The 18,703-nt window shown below is 41.5% G+C and overlaps 2 protein-coding genes across 3 annotated transcripts; one reads left to right on the top strand and one right to left on the bottom strand.

Moving 5' to 3' along the window:
* Positions 1 to 686: 686 nt before the first annotated feature.
* PSMA2 (proteasome 20S subunit alpha 2) lies at positions 687 to 12,466 on the bottom strand. Its single transcript, XM_045007816.1, has 8 exons — positions 12,311 to 12,466; positions 9,044 to 9,120; positions 8,220 to 8,352; positions 7,582 to 7,704; positions 6,799 to 6,880; positions 5,334 to 5,407; positions 1,672 to 1,729; positions 687 to 1,589 (listed from the first exon to the last, which is right to left on the bottom strand). Exons 1-8 carry the CDS (start codon positions 12,352 to 12,354, stop codon positions 1,473 to 1,475), a joined length of 708 nt encoding a protein of 235 aa, XP_044863751.1. The 5' UTR covers positions 12,355 to 12,466; the 3' UTR covers positions 687 to 1,472.
* Positions 12,467 to 12,632: 166 nt separating this feature from the next.
* MRPL32 (mitochondrial ribosomal protein L32) lies at positions 12,633 to 17,107 on the top strand. Of its 2 annotated transcripts, none has more exons than XM_045007815.1 (3): positions 12,633 to 12,806; positions 15,360 to 15,538; positions 16,453 to 17,107. In XM_045007815.1, the coding sequence occupies exons 1-3, from the start codon at positions 12,692 to 12,694 to the stop codon at positions 16,705 to 16,707; spliced, it is 549 nt and encodes a 182-aa protein (XP_044863750.1). In that variant the 5' UTR covers positions 12,633 to 12,691; the 3' UTR covers positions 16,708 to 17,107. The 2 variants fall into 2 exon arrangements, with proteins under 2 accessions (XP_044863750.1, XP_044863749.1); XM_045007814.1 differs by having other exon boundaries at positions 12,644 to 12,806; positions 15,354 to 15,538.
* The last annotated feature ends 1,596 nt before the right edge of the window (positions 17,108 to 18,703 follow it).

Below are 18,703 nucleotides of genomic sequence, written 5' to 3'. Positions count from 1 at the left end.
CGTGTGTGAACGCTGTTGTTAATTTTGTCAGCACTTTTGCGGACAAAATACTTCCAGCCCTGCGAGTGGCGTTAGCTTTGTTGGCAGGAGAGTGCTTCTGCCGACACTGCCACTTGCGTTGGCAAAACTTGTGTCTTTCATGGGGGGCTTTTAAGTACCCGTGAAAGACAGAAGTTTCATCAACATTGCAGTGTAGATAAGCCTTAAGTATCTGTCCACTCTTTTACAAAGGTAAATGGTCCTATGCGCCTACTGTTCTTGGTCATTTTACATTTTGATGTCACTGAGAGGTATTAGTAATTTTAGGTAATCTAACAATCCGCAAATAGCACTCACTTTGGGAATGACTGTAGAACAGATTATTTTGTGCACTAAAATATATATTTGCTTCTGTTTCTTATGTAATGCAAATTCAGAGTTCTACATAACTTTGAAATTATACCAAAACTTGTCTAAAAATAAAATACTGAAGCACCCAGTCTCACAGTGAAGTTGTGATGAACAATTTCACTGTTGCTTCTAAAGAAGTTCTTGACACAAGTGTCCCATTACTTCATGCAAGTTAAATTAACATTTCAAGGGTACTTCAGATAGTTAAGCACAATTCAAGGAATATTTTATGGCATCCCTTTTCCTTTCCACCTACTGAAGAATGTTATTGATAGTCATGGAAAAATACTGTGTGCTTGATAGCTAGCAGGATCTTTATTTTCCCACATCAATTCAAACAGTACTTCAATTGTGAAAAATGCAAGTTCTTGAGCTATGAAACACTCCAGTAACAGAACACCTGTATTAGCAGACATGCAAGTTCAGGGTTTAATCATTCTAGTGTCCAAAAGCAGCACTCTTACTGAACTATTTGAGCGATCCACACCATACCTGGAGGACTTGGCTCATTCTGCATTATATGTAGCAGAGATTTAGATAATTCCATGTTTGGACAAACTTCACTGAAGCCAATTATATGGGCTTTTTTATATTACACTATAAATAAAATCCTAATGTTAAGTAATATTCACATGCCCTCACATGTTTTAAAAACAAAACAAAAGCAATATCAATTTAGTTTGGCTGGCATAGCTCCAAGGCGGAGGCTATATGTGCTTGTTACTAAAATGTATGCTTCCTTAATAAAATAATTATACTGAAATTGAACTTTATATAGAAAATTACAGACAAACATTCTGCACAAAACTGCCTTTTGTATGTTTTATTAGTTATAATGAAAGCTTATAAAAGCTAACTTTTATTTTTGTACAATTTCATGTACAAAGATTCCATGTATCAATGGGAATAATTCTTTGTATTCAGATTCCAAGTATCAGTATTAGGACCAGAGCATTTGCATGGATAATATTTAAAATATCAGTCAGACAAACCATGTAGAAATAAGGATGCAGAAACTGCAAACAAACATTTAGGGAGCGAAAATTAAAAAGATCCATGTGAATCCACAGTCTTGCTGACTACTAGGCTATCGCAGCCAAGTAATCCTTAACCTCAGTTGGAGTCAGCCTTCTAAACCCTGCTTCATTACAGATCCCAACTTCTATGTTATCTTCTGTCATTTGCCCTTCAAAGCTTTCCTGTTGAAGAGAAAAGGGAGTTTCCTTAACTATATCAATAATTTCATACAACAACAAAACCTATTTAAGGTATTTCTCTAACCTTTAGTGTTAAGATAGCTGTGTGAATGGCATCTTCAAGTTCCAAATCTTCATTGTATCTATAAAAAAAAAAAGAATGAGATCAGTTCTGTATGAAGCCTAAAATATTCTCTCAGAGACCACTAGAATCCTCATGTATTTAGAGTCTCAAAGACATGCAACTTGGATTAGAATTATTCCATTAACCTGACAGTACAGAACAAAACCACTTCAAATTTATAAGATATTGAATATAACCTGTGTGTTACACTGGACCATTCCCCTCCTGCCCTTTAACAAATACCCCCTCATACCCAGGCCAGTCAAGAATATCATGCTAAACAAGCAGAAACATTTTTCTTTAGGTTTTACTCAAACTTCTAGTATCTTCACTTTAACATTGTATTACAAATATCGTAACTAAAATACTGTAAATAATTACATTGTAATCTAGCTGTGAAATTCTGAATTTAGCTAATACAGATGTACATATCAATATTTTAGGACAGTGGCTCCCAACCAGTGGTACATGTACTAGGGGGTACGCAGAGGTCTTCCAGGGGGCACATCTAGATATTTGCCTAGTTTTACAACAGGCTACATAAAAACCACTAGTGAAGTCAGTACAAACTAAAATTTCATTCAAACAGTAACTTGTTTATACTGCATTATATACTATACACTGAAATCTAAGTAGAATATTTATGTTCCAATTGATTTTATAATTATATGGTAAAAATGAGAAAGTAAGCAATTTTTCATTAATAATGTGCTGTGACACTTTTGTATTTGTATGTTTGATTTTGTAAGCAAGTAGTTTTTAAGTGAGGTGAAAGCTGGGGATACACAAGACAAAGACTCCTGAAAGGAGTTCAATAGTCTGGAAAGGTTAAGAGCCACTGTTTTAAGAGTTCAATAGGTACTATATGTGAAAGAAAGTGTAGATTCAAATGAAGTAAAAATCTTAAGCGAATCCACATGTTCCATAGAATCTCTATGGATAGAAATTTCATGCTCTAGTAAAAATATAACATTAGGGATCTATTATCCACCACCTGACCAGGACAGTAATAGTGATGATGAAATGCTAAGGGAAATTAGAGAGGCTATCAAAATTAAGAATCCAATAATAGTGGGGGATTTCAATTATCCCCATATTGACTGGGAACATTTCACTTCAGGACGAAATGCAGAGATAAAATTTCTCGATACTTTAAATGACTGCTTCATGGAGCAGCTGGTACGGGAACCCACAAGGGGAGAGGCAACTCTAGATTTAATCCTGAGTGGAGCGCAGGAGCTGGTCCAAGAGGTAACTATAGCAGGACCGCTTGGAAATAGTGACCATAATACAATAGCATTCAACATCCCTGTGGTGGGAAGAACACCTCAACTGCCCAACACTGTGGCATTTAATTTCAAAAGGGGGAACTATACAAAAATGAGGGGGTTAGTTAGACAAAAGTTAAAAGGTACAGTGACTAAAGTGAAATCCCTGCAAGTTGCATGGGCCCTTTTTAAAGACACCATAATAGAGGCCCAACTTCAATGTATACCCCAAATTCAGAAAAACAGTAAAAGAACTAAAAAAGAGCCACCGTGGCTTAACAACCAGTGAGAGATAAAAAGACTTCCTTTAAAAGGTGGAAGTCAAATCCTAGTGAGGCAGATAAGTTGGCAGTGTTTGTGCTCCTTTCTAAGTGCAAGAGTGTAATAAGAAAAGCCAAAGAGGAGTTTGAAGAACGGCTAGCCAAAAACTCCAAAGGTAATAACAAAATGTTTTTAAGTACATCAGAAGCAGGAAGCCTGCTAAACAACCAGTGGGGCCCCTTGATGATCGAGATAGAAAAGGAGCGCTTAAAGACGATAAAGTCATTGCGGAGAAACTAAATGGATTCTTTGCTTCAGTCTTCACGGCTGAGGATGTTAGGGAGATTCCCAAACCTGAGCTGGCTTTTGTAGGTGACAAATCTGAGGAACTGTCACAGATTGAAGTGTCACTAGAGGAGGTTTTGGAATTAATTGATAAACTCAACATAACAAGTCACCGGGACCAGATGGCATTCACCCAAGAGTTCTGAAAGAACTCAAATGTGAAGTTGCAGAACTATTAACTAAGGTTTGTAACCTGTCCTTTAAATCGGCTTCGGTGCCCAATGACTGGAAGTTAGCTAATGTAACGCCAATATTTAAAAAGGCTCTAGAGGTGATCCCGGCAATTACAGACCGGTAAGTCTAACGTCGGTACCGGGCAAATTAGTCGAAACAATAGTTAAGAATAAAATTGTCAGACAGAAAAACAAACTGTTGAGCAATAGTCAACATGGTTTCTGAAAAGGGAAATCGTGTCTTACTAATCTATTAGAGTTCTTTGAAGGGGTCAACAAACATGTGGACAAGGGGGATCCGGTGGACATAGTGTACTTAGATTTCCAGAAAGCCAAAGGCTCTTACGTAAATTAAGCTGTCATGGGATAAAAGGGAAGGTCCTTTCATGGATTGAGAACTGGTTAAAGGACAGGGAACAAAGGGTAGGAATTAATGGTAAATTCTCAGAATGGAGAGAGGTAACTAGTGGTGTTCCCCAAGGATCAGTCCTAGGACCAATCCTATTCAATGTATTCATAAATGATCTGGAGAAAGGGGTAAACAGTGAGGTGGCAAAGTTTGCTGATGATACTAAACTACTCAAGATAGTTAAGACCAAAGCAGACTGTGAAGAACTTCAAGAAGATCTCACAAAACTAAGTGATTGGGCAACAAAATGGCAAATGAAATTTAATGTGGATAAATGTAAAGTAATGCACATTGGAAAAAATAACCCCAACTATACATACAACATGATGGGGGCTAATTTAGCTACAACGAGTCAGGAAAAAGATCTTGTGGATCGTTCTCTGAAGATGTCCACGCAGTGTGCAGAGGCAGTCAAAAAAAGCAAACAGCATGTTAGGAATCATCAAAAAGAGGATAGAGAATAAGACAGAATATATTATTGCCCTTATATAAATCCATGGTACGCCCACATCTCGAATACTGTGTACAGATGTGGTCTCCTCACCTCAAAAAAGATATTCTAGCACTAGAAAAGGTTCAGAAAAGGGCAACTAAAATGATTAGGGGGTTAGAGAGGGTCCCATACGAGGAAAGATTAAAGAGGCTAGGACTCTTCAGCTTGGAAAAGAGAAGACTAAGGGGGGATATGATAGAGGTATATAAAATCATGAGTGATGTTGAGAAAGTGGATAAGGAAAAGTTATTTACTTATTCCCATAATACAAGAACTAGGGGTCACAAAATGAAATTAATAGGCAGCAGGTTTAAAACAAATAAAAGGAAGTTCTTCTTCACGCAGTGCACAGTCAACTTGTGGAACTCCTTACCTGAGGAGGTTGTGAAGGCTAGGACTATAACAATGTTTAAAAGGGGACTGGATAAATTCATGGTGGCTAAGTCCATAAATGGCTATTAGCTAGGATGGGTAAGAATGGTGTCCCTGGCCTCTGTTCGTCAGAGGATGGAGATGGATGGCAGGAGAGCGATCACTTGATCATTGCCTGTTAGGTTTACTCCCTCTGGGGCACCTGGCATTGGCCACTGTCGGTGGACAGATACTGGGCTGGATGGACCTTTGGTCTGACCCGGTACGGCCGTTCTTATGTTATATTAATATAGAAGCGTTACCTTTTTTCAAGGAAAGTTTTTCCATTCACATAATTTTTTCCCATTGCTGTTGCCTTCCATGCAAAGTAAGCCCCCTGGATAGATGAAGACACATTGAATTATTTTCATGTAATTTATTTACTCTAAACACTTACTAATCACTCAACTGATTTGTAAACTAAAATACAATAGTTTATGAAATTTTTTTGGATATTTAAGGCTCCTAATAGCTATACAAGACTCTGAAAGAAGAGGTTTTGCGGACTGGCTATTAAATGTCTGCTACTAAGAAAGTACAAATATTCCTTTATTTAAGGTACTATGTACTTTCAGTTGACATTTTACCCCTTCCTCGAAAGGTGAATTTTATGAAAAACAGTGATTAAAAACAATTTCAATTTGTGGCTCATTGAACAGAGAACATTTTTAGACTACTGGGAAAGATGGGAGACAAACTCACCGGGAAATGTGTGCCTCCACTCTCTATTACAGTGTATTTTATATATCATTGTATGATAAATGAAATTGCATAGCTGTTTTGTAATGCACTATTTAAACTATATTTTGCCTCTCAGAGCCACATGTTGCCCTTAATCTAAGCAAGAACTCCTTTTAATGTCAGTGGAAGTTGCATGCATCAAACAGGATAAAATATACTCATATCACTTTTCCAAGGCAATAAAAGCCTTTGGAATTTTGCATTAATATGTTAAGTACATTTCAGTTTTTTAGGTTTCAACAATGATTAATTTCCTTCATTAAATATTAGAGCTGTGTGAACAATATATTGGTTTGCTGCCAATTCTCAAAAGTCAGGACAAAAATCAGTTTTGTATCAAACCAGAAACAAAATTTAAACAAATTTAAACAAATTCCAAAGTAAAAAAAATACACTTCAGGTCACACTAAACGTTTTGTTCTACACAAAAATCAAACGTTTTGTTTGGATTCTGAGCGATTTTTTTTAAAACTTTTGAATTAAAAAAATAAAATTGAAGGAAATTTCAAAATAAAAAGTTGTTTCAAACTGAAAAAGCAAAATTTTTTGTTTAGAAAGTACTGAAATTAAATATATTGACTGGGGGGTGGGAGGGCGTTTGTCTTTTTCAAATGAACTATTTCGCAAAATTAACACAAATTCATGAAACACTTCAGTGTTGTCAAGTCTGCATTTTTCACCCAAAAAAAGTTTTGTTGGAATAATTTCACCCAGTTCTATTAAATACAAGTAGTATACATAAAAAATGCTTGGGCACAGAACAGTGGATTTGCAAAATAAGTTTACAGTCCTGCACTGCAAGTGTGAATAAATAATTTTGATCATGTTCCACGTGAATCGGGTGAAATCTGATGGCCTCCTAAGGTGATCAACTTTTTCAGTGTCCAAAGTCTTCCTGCCCTGAGGGTATCTTACAAGCCCACAACACTTTGAACATCGCTCTAAAAGCCAAACACGCAGTTATTTTTGCAATTGCAACATACTTACAGATGGATCAGACTGAAATAGATATGGTCGCCCCTCATTCCAACCACATATCAACAACGATACTCCAAAAGGACGTACACCCCTACAGGGAGAGAAAAAACAAAAAACAAAAACCCACAACCATTGCTTAAATCTAAAATTATCTATTTTAGAAGTTCATAAGACCACCCTTAAATGTATCATTTGCTTTCCCAATATTAATTTTTATAACTAACAACTATAAAAGCCTTCCTCCTCGCAATCTAATCAAGATAGATTATTTACTATGGTTATCTTGTCCATTTTAGCATTGTAATACACAAGAGAACTTCTCATTGCCTCCTCTCTCTCTTAAATAATAAAAAAAGTGAATGGGGAAAGTCCACAGTCCACAAATTTAAAATACATCGGGGTCTATGACCTTCACACTTTCAAGACACTTAACAGTACATTCCACCCACTACCACATGGACAGCTAGCAGTTCCTCTCACCCAAACTACACTACAAGAACATTTCTTGACCAAGAGAGGTCCTCCCTCCCTTTTAGGCATAAAATGTTTAATTGTCAATTAACAACACACTTCCACAGCCTCTTTCACCTCACATCAGAAAACACCTTACGAACATCATCATGAGTTAAATAAGTATTTTACAGATGGGGAAACTTGACCAAGAAAGGGAAAGTAATTTCCTATGTATATGATAAACAGCCCTGAGGCAGGAAAGCAGAAATTTAATTGAGTAAAAAAAAATATTTGGTAAGAACAGACCACATTGCAGCTAGTTTAGTAAGAACTATTTACCCAGACTGTGTGTACTCCTGCATCACAGATGCAATCCTCTGTACTAGCTGAGCTGTTGGAATGGGCTCATGGTAGACCAAGTAATATTGCTGGGCAAGCTTCCGAGCTCTGTGCACAAGTACTCTACAAAAGAGCAAAACCAAAAATTTTAATTATAGGAAAAAGCTGAAACATCTATGACACCTAAGCTGAAAGTTCTATTATAACATAGGACTAAACAATTCTGTATCTTCAGTGCCAGAGTGATTTAAGGGAATGGATACATGTGTTCCACTGGGATATATTATGCACCAACGTAGAAGTCACCCTGAGACATAAGGAAACATGAAACCTCACCTGATTTGAAATGATTTCTTTCATAAAATGTTTGATTCTCTATTTTTTTATTCAATTAAGTATAAATGTTTTTATATTTATGATTCAATTGTTAAGATATTTGTGTTAAGAAAAAAATTATAACATTATATTACATACCACCATCATGGTTACCCATTAAGAGACAACTGATGGCTTTAATATTCTTGGGGAAATGGATGAGAGAGAGCTGGGAGATCAGAAAGGCCTATTTGCACGAGTGTCTTCAGCTTTCGTGAATTAAAAGATCTAAATCAAGACCAACAGCAGCAATGTTCTCCTACCTGTAATCAGGACCCATGCCACTATACACCAGACCTATATGTTTAGTAATTGATTCTACTTTGTGTACACTCCTTTCATCATAGAGAATGGATTTCTGTTTCTTCTCAGTTGCCAACACCACACCATTTGCAGCTGGAAAGAAAGATAAATTTTTGTTTATACATTCAATATAAAAGTTATCAGAAGCAGCTGAAGCACGAAACAGTTTTGCTAGCCTGTGAAAAGTTTTCCCTCCTTCCCATAGCTCAAGATTTACATTAGTATGTTAAGCAGTCATCCCTGAGAGCAGCTACCCCACTATACTTAGGTGCCGAGCATACCTCCTTCATTCCTCTTACCATTTTAAAATGTATATAAGGAAGTTGTAGCAATTACTACATTAGGTGTAATTGTTATGTAAATTAGTTCAAAACTGGAACTACCTATCCAAGGATTAGGAATCAGAAGAAAGATTTTTATTTCTATTAACTCTCTCTCAAAACTAGAATATTTACTCAAAATGCATGTTCCTTATAAATGTATCTTTGTACAGTATTTATATTCTCTTCCTCCTGCCCCTTTTTTAAATTCTCTGAAAAATCAACGCTTGGAGATATTATGCCAACCAAAAGCATGTGAAAATTCATCTAAAAAGGAATTCCATGCTATTTTATAAGTCGCCTTTCCCTAGACCTAAGCAGAGTAACTAGGAAATATGCATTTTCAAATAGCCGAAAATCTACTGAGAGTCTCCCTACAGACAATGCATTCTACTAAAACCCAGAGCCTTAAATCTAGCATTGGATTAGTCACATCTTAATATACTTTTGGAAATTTCTTATACCTTTAATTCCAACTGATGGGGCCCCTCCAGCGACTGCTGCCAAAGCATATTCAATCTGAACAAGTTTACCAGAAGGGCTAAAAAGGAGAACACATACAATTCAGTCATAAGATACTTTATTAAGAAAATATCCTCATTTCTTTATTTGAAAGCTAAACAAATGTTGTATATCTGTCTTTCACCTGTTGAGATCTAGCATCAAGTAAGGCAGATCACAAATGAAAGTAAGTCTGGAAGTCTCACTCTAGCTCAGAGGACCTGGACTAGTTTACCATAGATTTTGCTGTTGCAGAATTCTGTCATGAATCTTCTGTGCCACCTGCTTGCATTATACCTGGTGAAAATTGTTTTCTAGAAACCAAGTAAAACATAAGGAAGCAGGTCCCAAAAGCACAAGTTCCCTTCTTTTCAACTTTACTCCATTTTATTTTCAATTAATAAGTAGAGCCTTGCAAATACACAGGTATCCGCTTTATATCCCTGGACCATTTTTGCAGATAGCAGCTTGGATGCGGATAAAATTTTTGCATTTGCACAGGGCTTTGGAGCAGGTGGAGGGACCTAGGCTTCCCACAGCTACCAGTGTGCCTCTCCTAACCCGGCGGGGGTGGTATGTGCCTTGGAGCCCCAGTCCAGCCATGGTAAGAGCTGGGCGGTCAGCTGTGGGGAGACGTGGCAGATCCTCCACCTGAGTAGCCCCTGGCCTATGCCCAGAGCAGGTGGAGTATCTGTGCCACAGTTCCTCACACCTGCCCGACCAGCTCTTACTGTGGCCAGGCTGAGGCTCCTAGGCATACCCCCGCTTCCCCGCACTGGAGCCGGATAAGGGAGAGCCACACGGGCAGCTGGTGCGGAGTCACAGACCCTCCACCCACCCTCAGCTGGGGATATGGCCACTGGCTGCTCTCAGCCCCCACCCCCACAGCTGCCCGGGCTCCCCAGCTGAGCTCCACAATGGCCTGGCCGGAGGGCGAGGGGGATGGGGAAGAAGAAGGGGAGAGATCCGCCACTGTGAAAAGTGGAGAGGAAGGGCCCCCTCCGCCCCAGGTCACTGCTGCGTGGTGACCTGTGGAGCTGTTTAGAGCCCTGGAAATCCATGGCTATTTACAGATATTCGCAATTTTTGTGGATCGCGGATGGGATGTGGATACACATTTTTGTATCCGCGTAGGGCTCTATTAATAAGAGATTTGCACTTAATTTAATGGTCTCACTTAGAAGCAGGGCATGGGTTCTTGGCAAACAGGAAGCAGAAGACTCAAGAAAGAATGTCAAATCAATTTTTTTTTTCATAATCTGCTTTTACTATACAGATTTTTGAAGGAAGGTTTGGGCACCACCACATTAGACAACTGAAAAATACTTATTCATCCTCAGTCATAAACTAGGGAATTGCTTAGTGTGGGTTTAAAAAATTGGCAGTTTAACAGGCCACCACATCAACCCTTACTGAATGGTAAGGGGAAAAAAGAAAATTCTACAGAAGGGTGAATAAAACAAACAATCACTTGTTCCAGGCTTAAAGTGAATTGGTTTATACAGGGTCATCTTAGTGCTTAGGTATGAGGCTTAAAATACCAAGACTTCTTGGAACAACAGGCAGACCTTCATCTAACCAAGTGATTATGTAAACGGAGTGGCCATCCAATGTACTGTTTATCTGATCTTTTGAATTACACTTTAAAACTGGTGGTCTTGTCCTCTCTTTGTGGACATCAAAGAGAACACTGTACTTTTTGTAGGAATAGAAGTCAGCCCTATGTACTTGGCCAAGTCTTCCCTTCATCCAACCATTCTTTTACAGTGTGGTGTATAACAGCTAGTTGCAGCCTTCCAGCTCAGAAGTGGCTGGATTTAAATGATGCTAAATGTATGTGGTTTGTGATACAACACACACACAAAGGCTATGACCATCGGCAAATAGATCCATACATATAACACTGGACACTACCAAAGTGGTTTGAACATCAGCTTGCACAAGAACAGATTTGGTTTTGGACTGTGATAATGGCAAAAAAAATAGTAAATGTGATGTAAAGGACTGTGACTTTTAGTATTAGTTTTAAGTTCTTTTTTTTGGGAGGGTGGAGGGGGATAATTTAGAGAAACAAAAGCCAAGTAGATTTGAAATGTTTCAGGAAACACAGTAGCTGTTATGAGTTAAAAGGTTTGTAATTCCATTAGGAAATACAATTTTCAAACTGTGGTGAAACATTCAGTACATTAAGCTACAGATCTTAATGTATCTAATATGCACATCCAAAAAGCCCCCCTAAAACAATGAAAGGGAAAAAAATCTATATTTAATACAGAAATGCTTCCTCTACTGTATTTCAATAGAGTTTAGGTCAACACTTTGCAACTCTAGAGTGCCTCCCTCCCATAAGATTATGTGGGCACGTTCTCAACCATAGCACAGATTCCTGCTTTCGGTTTCTGTTTTTGTGCTTCCATGGAGTGTTTCCGGTTACTTTGAAGCAGCTTTCTTAAAAACAAAAGCCTGCTTCCTCTGTTTATGTAGAGTAGGTATTTTTGAGCAGAAATCAAGTTTTACAAAACACAAAGTGAGACAGGGAGGCAGTCTAGTGCGGGGGTGGGGGTGGATTTTGTTTAAGTTTGTTTTTAACGTGTCCGTCTTCCCTTCCCACTACGTACAAGTCCACACACACTGAGCGAGTTGCCTGCCCCGCTGCAGCAGAGATGCCCAGGAACCCCACCCCGGGGAGCGCGGGCGGGCGGGCCGGCGCCTGCCAATCGCAGGGGGCAGGGGCCGAGCGCTGCGCTCCCACCCTCTGTGAAGGGCTCGAATCACTTTCTAAACCGGCCCCCGGGAAAGCAGGGCCCGGTTTCCCCAGCTGCGGCCCGCTCAGAGAAGCCCCTCGCTGACCCGCCTCGGCCCCGGCAGGCTGGGCTGGTGCCTGGTTACAGCGGCGCTGAGCTCCGCTCACGGCAATGGCAGCGCCGGGGTGTCAGCGGCGGAACCCAGGCGTCCGGCTCTTGCTTCCCGCCCAGGCAGGGCGGCCCGGCTGAAAAGTGAAACCTCCTCGCCCGCCGCCCCATGTAACTCCCGCGGCCGGGAACCCGCCGCCCCCAGCCCAGGGGAAGGGCCCGGGATGGAGATGGGGGAGGGGCGATGACTGTGCAAATTCCCCCCCCCCGCACGCTGCCGTCCGTCCCCCCCAGCCCCGGCCACGAGCCCCCACCCCCCGCAGCAGCGCAGGGACCGGCGCCACCACCGCCGCGCCCCCCTCCCCGCCGCGCCGCTACCTGAATGTGGTGAGGGAGAAGCTGTAGCCCCGCTCCGCCGCCATCTTGGTCCGAGCCCCGCTGCAGCAGCGCCGCCGGCCTGAGTCACCTCCCCGCGTACGCCGACTCCGGACCCTGATTGGCGGAGGCTGGGAGGCTGCGCGGGCATGACGGGAATTCCCCCTTTTCACGCACTAACTAGTTTCCCTGGGGCGATCGCGAGGCATGCTGGGGCTTGTAGTCCGATGGCTGCGTGGCGGGGTGCGCAGGGAATGCTGGGAGCGGCAGTCCGGCGCCCTGGAGCCCGGCGGGCACGAGAGGAGCAGGGGACTCACTTTCCCAGGCTGCCCCGCGGCCTCTCCCGAGACCGAGCGGCCGCTCTGTTGGCGTCGCGAAGGGAAGATGGCGGCGCTGGTGGTTTGCTGGTCTCCGGCGCGCGGGGTGCGCGGGCTCTTTCAGCGCTGCTGGGGGCAGCTGGAGCGGAGCCTCCTGCGGGGGCTGCCCGCCCCGCCCTGGGGTAGGTAGAGCCCGGCCCGGCTTTCAGCCCCTTGCGTCGGCTCCAGGCATCGCCCCCGTCTGAGCTGCGGGCTCCCGAGCGCTGAGGCTGCGCCCGCAGTCCCGTGTGCAGGCACTGAGAGCCCCCCCTCCCCGGGCATTATCGTCCCTGCCTCGCCGATGGGGACCTGAGGCACCGCCAGAGCCAGTGGCGCCCCTCAGGGCACGCAGGAAGTCTGTGGCGGAGCCAAAACTGACCCATTTCCCCTGAGCCTCGGTCCGGTAGATTCTCAGCAAGACCATTTCCCCTCCCCAGTCCCGCTTCCCTTGCAGTGCGCCCTGGATGCCTGTCCGAGCAGACGGGGTGGGGGGGGTTTCTAACCCGCAGAGGGGCGCGGTTCTGGAACAGCTTTTCGGGGGGGAGCAGTGGGGGCAAACAACCTAACTGGGTTCAGTCCTGAGCTTGATCCGTTCATGGAGGGGATGGGATGAAGAGACTGTCCTACAATGGCATGTAGCCGATCTGTGACTGCTAGCAGCAGCTGGGATGGGACACTAGATGGGGGTGGTTCTGAATTACTACAGAGAAGCCTTAGGGGGTCTGGCTGGTGGGTTTTGCCCACCTGCTCAGGGACTCATCACCATATTTGGGATCAGGTAGGAATTTCCCCCTGGGTCAGATTGCAGACATGGGGTGGGGGGGTGCCTTCCTCTGTAGTATGGGGCATGGGGTCACGTGCAGGTTTAATAGTGGATTCTCTGTAATTTGGAGTCTTTAAATCATCTTTTGAGGAGTTCAGTAACTCAGCCAGAGGTTATGGGTCTATTACAGGAGTGACTGGGTGAGGTTCTGTGGCCTGCAATATGGAGGAGGTCAGACTAGATGATCACAATGTTCCCTTCTGACCTTAAGTCTATGAGTCTACAAATCCAACCATGGAGACTACAGTAACTCCTCACTTAAAGTCGTCCCGGTTAATGTTGTTACCTTGCAGATCAATTAGGGAACATGCTCATTTAAAGTCGTGTAATGCTCCCTTCTAACGTTTGGCAGCCGCCTGTTTTGCCTACTGCTTGCAGGAAGAGCAGCCCCTTGCAGTTAGCTGGTGGGGGCTTGGAACCAGAGTGGACCGGCAGCTCCCTATCAGCTCCCCGCTTCCCTAAGTTCCCTGTGCAACAACTGCCTGCAGTTCAGCTGTGTCCTTCCCCCCACTGCCATGTGCTGCTCCTGCCCTCTGTCTTGGAGCTGCTCCTTGAGACTCCTCCTTGCGGTGGGGGGGGGGGAGAAAGGAAGAGGGGGGCTAATGCCAGGGTGTCCCCCTGCTCCTATACCCTGCTTACCCCATCTTCCATAGAGCAGCAGGGCTCAGGACAGAGGGAGCTTCCAGCAGTTGTGGTCTCAGCAAGCTGATCTAATTAACAAGGCACTGTACTTAAGGGAAATGTGCATATCTCCCTCCATTACTGCTGCTTGCAGAGTGAGAGAGTTAACCCTTGAGGGCTCAGCCAATTGCTAATTCATCATTTTCCTTACTGGTAAATGATCCCACCCTCTGATTCCTCAACCAAGCTTCACAAGCATCACAATATACCAGTATTAAATTGTCTGTGTAAAACTTATATTGTGTGTGTGTGAAGTATCAGAGGGGTAGCCGTGTTAGTCTGTATCTGTAAAAGCAGAAAAGAGTCCTGTGGCACCTTATAGACTAACAGACGTACTGGAGCATGAGCTTTCGTGGGTGCATCCGATGAAGTGGAGGAGGTCAGACTAGATTCACCCACGAAAGCTCATGATCCAATAGATCTGTTAGTCTATAAGGTGCCACAGGACTCTTTGCTGTGTGTGGTGTATATAATATAGTCTTTTGTCTGGTGAAAAAAATTTCCCTGGAACCTAACCCCCTCATTTACATTAATTCTTACGAGGAAATTGGATTTGCTTAGCATCATTTCGCTTAAAGTCGCATTTTTCAGGAACATAACTACAACATTAAGTGAGGAGTTACTGTATTGACATCTGAAAGACTTTATGAGTTCAGTTTACAAGCATGCGTAACCACCCCCATTTTCATCAGCAGAAGTGAATCTAGGGAAGAACTGGATTGTATGGCGGTAGTCGTGTGTGAATAGGAATCTTAACTACTTTTCATGAGTTTTGTAGGTTTGTGGCTTATGTTTTTTTGTAGTGCTACAGTTCTTTTCAGAGATAAAAAGGGAGACTTAAAGTGAATGTTTCCTGGTTTTCTAATGTTAGAGTTTAGGGGTTTGAAGTCCAGTCTTCCAGAAGGATCTGGGAAAAGAAGGTATTGTTCCACAGCAGAAACCTGAACTGTGTGTTAATCAAGTTTTTTTGTCATTTAATTCAAACTTTATATAGTCCTGGATATTCTCCTTTTTATAACTTTACAAGTTTAACATTTATTAAGTTAAGAGGTCAGCAGAGCCATGCTCATGTAAACTGCAGTATTTTAATTTGCCATTTAACATATTGCAAAAGCATTGGATTCAATTAACTGAACTCAGTAGGTGTAGGCTATTTCTGACACATTTTTTTTCTTGTTTTCTGAAGCACCAGCATTAGCTGTTCAGGCTCCAGTTACTCTTCCTGATCCACTGGAAGATATTAGGGAAGAAAGTAACAAGGCTCCAAACTTTTTAGATAGCATCTTTTGGATGGCAGCTCCCAAGAAGAGACGTACTATTGAGGTGAACCGCTGCAGACGAAGACACCCTAGTAAACTTATAAAACTCAAGGTAATCTGTCAAATTCCTGTTAGCTTTGCCATCTCATTCATTGCAAATAACTTTTTTTTTAAATAATGCAGCATGTTTATAAAACACTTCCTTTGTGCTCATCATTTTCTAAAGCTCAAAGAAGATAATATTCCTTGATGGTGAGAACACCTTGAAAAACCTCTCTGGAAATTCTCTATAAATATATTTATAATATTTATGCCACTTAACGTACATTCTAAATGATACATTCGAAATATGCAACCTTAAACTGCATTTTAAAATAAGAGTACAGTTGAGATCCAAACCAATAAAATATGAAATCTCTTTATACATCTCAGTGTGAGTGAAATGCCCTTATGTGTTTTGGAGCCCAATCCTGCAAACATTACCAGGTGTAATACTTTAGCCATTGACTTCAAAAGGACTTCTTGTTATAATAAACACTTGTCCCAATGATCATTTTGGCCTGAGTATCTATACATTTTGCAAATTAGTAAGAAAACAAAACCCCAAAACTCAAAGTTGATTCACTTAGTTTGGTAAGTGGTTAGTTCTTAATTTTATACTTGATGCTATACAAATAAATGGAACCGTGATATGTTTTAAAGTCTTTGTAATATGAAATTGCACTACAATTCTCTACTACTACATCTTTGCTTGTAAGTTTTTAAGTGGGGAGAGATGCCAGGTTCTTTTTTTTAATTGTGATGAGTAGTAGGCCTGCATATCAGTAAAATTAGAATTTGCCTGGCAGTATTCCATGTGGTTGCTTGTGGGAAAACCATATATCTCACTAAAATTGAAATGAGGTTTAATGAAACAAATAGTATTGCTCATTACCTTCACCCCAACATCTCAGCATTTTATGAAGTTCTTCCCTGTTTGTCCCAACTTCTTCACTTCTAAACTTTCCTTGTTTTGTTATCTTTTAGACAAATATAGATGTTTGTCCTGAATGTGGCAATCTGAAACAGAAGCATGTCCTTTGTGGCTATTGTTACAAAAAAATTAAAACGGAAACTCATCTCATAAAGATCCAAATAAAGGAAAAGGAAGCAGGGCCATTTAATGCTCCCACTGTAGAGACTGTAGTCTTATATGAGGGAGAAAAGCCTACAGAACGAGATGAAGGCAAGCGGATCATAGAAAGAAACAGAAAACGTCCAAGCTGGTTCACGCAGAATTGATTCCATGGAACTATAGAACTCCATGTGGTCAAAAACAGTTGATACTTCAGGAAAGAAGAAAATGTTTATCAAGAATATTCATTTTTTTTAGTTCATTTAATGCTAAGATGGGAAGCTGTCACCTTTTGGAAAACCTACTTCAAAAGCATTTCCTTTATGTGGGATTGAATGTCATTGCCATAGTGTGGCAGTGGGAAATATCTGAATGTAATGGCATTGTAGTTGTAAAAAGAGAGAAAATCAGGAACAACTTTGTTGAGGTACATGCTTATTGCACATTAAGTGCAACATATTGCTTTAATGCTATACTACTGTAAATTTAAATGGTGATTTTTACGTAATGGCATAATGTAAAATACATTCACAGATGTAAAATAAAGTATATAAAGTTCTGTAGGGAGAGCTATTCTCTGCTTTTTTATTATTTATTTTGACTGCTACGCTGAAAAAGTTGTCTGGCTTTTCAAAATTCTTTTGGTTAGATGCCAAGAATATGAACCGAGAAAAATCGACTTTAAAAATGTACGAAGAGCATGGGGAGCAGGAGTAATTTTCAAGTTGGGTCTCTGTGAAATGGAGTTGTTTGAGCTGGGAATTTAATTGAGTGTTTAGAGCAAATCATCTAACATCTCTATTTATCAAGATGTGAAATAGAAACTTATCTTAGAGGGCTATTATGTGGCTTTTAGTAATTGTAAAGTACTTTGGAATTCTTGAATGAAAGCGCAAATATGAATATTAAGTGTACTCACTGGAAACGTATTTTGTAAGGACAATAGCAAATAGCAGGCCACAGCCATAAGACTTGATCAGGTAAGCCACAGCTGAGTGATCTGTAGTTGTCCCAGTTAACCAGGTCACCACTGTTTTGAGGGCCAATCTGCATTCTCCATGCTGAACTTTTTTGGGGTGGGGAGAAGAGAATAGTCTTTGCAATGTATATGATGTATGGCTCAGGCTGTTACTCTCTGCAGGGAGGATGCAAAACCACCCTCCCCTGGCAACTGTTGCTTTCTAGTGCCTTCAGTTACAGCAGTTAACTGAATCCTCACTTTTCCCATTACAGTGGTGATCTTATGTTAAGATTGAGGCTGACTGACTGTTCAAATGTGCCCTTCCTTCCCCTCTCTCCCCCCCCCCCCCCCCCCCCCCGGTACTCTAAAATGCTGCACTTGCTTTGGATTATCTTGAAAATTGATGTGTTCCGTGATGGCTCAGGGAAGGGTTACTGATCCAAATTTGAAGTCATTTAAGCAAAGGATTCCACAGATATGGCGCACATCCCTGTCCCCTTCCTGAAAAATGGTACATATCAAGAGGCCTGAGTTAAAGTTGCAGAGTGAGGCTGATGTGTAACTTAACTCTTTATTTCTTGGTTTTCAGAGGTTTTAAGTTTAGGTGTACTCAGAATTCTGGAAAGGCATGTGACACTGCCAGTTAACCTTAACTCTGTTAATTTACGGTTTTTGGGCCATGAATGGGCTTCCACCCTAGCTGATGACCTCCAAACCCAAAGGACTGGGATGAGGAAAGGTGTAAGGGTGGGATATCCTCAAGATAGATCAGTGGTCCCCAACCTTTTTGTGGCCAGTAGCACATTCATGTTTTCAGAAGAGTGTGGCGGGCGCCAACAATTTTTCAAGGCTTATTTTGTATTTGTACATTAAATAATATGAAAAACATCATATTTAATATTCTTCCCACTCTGGGTTGAAATAATACGTACTTTGTCTCTTATTTGAACCACTCATTTTAGAGCAAAATGTTAAAAAAATAATAAATTGCAAAGCACAAGAAAACAGCAGTATCAGTGCAGGAAGAATACTCACATACAGGGCCGGCTCCAGGCACCAGTGGAGCAAGCAGGTGCCTGTGTCAGCACATGTTACGGGGCAGCATTCGGTCTATTCTGCAGAGGCGGAGCCTTTTTGTTGTTGTTTTTTTGGCAGCAGTTCTGGGCAGTGCAGCAAGAAGCCTGAGAGAAGCTGCGCAGCCT

The sequence above is a fragment of the Mauremys mutica genome, chromosome 2 (assembly GCF_020497125.1).
Source record: "Mauremys mutica isolate MM-2020 ecotype Southern chromosome 2, ASM2049712v1, whole genome shotgun sequence".
NCBI lineage: Eukaryota > Metazoa > Chordata > Testudines > Geoemydidae > Mauremys > Mauremys mutica.
Note: the sequence above shows the minus strand (reverse complement) of the source record. Positions and strands in the feature narration are given on the sequence as shown.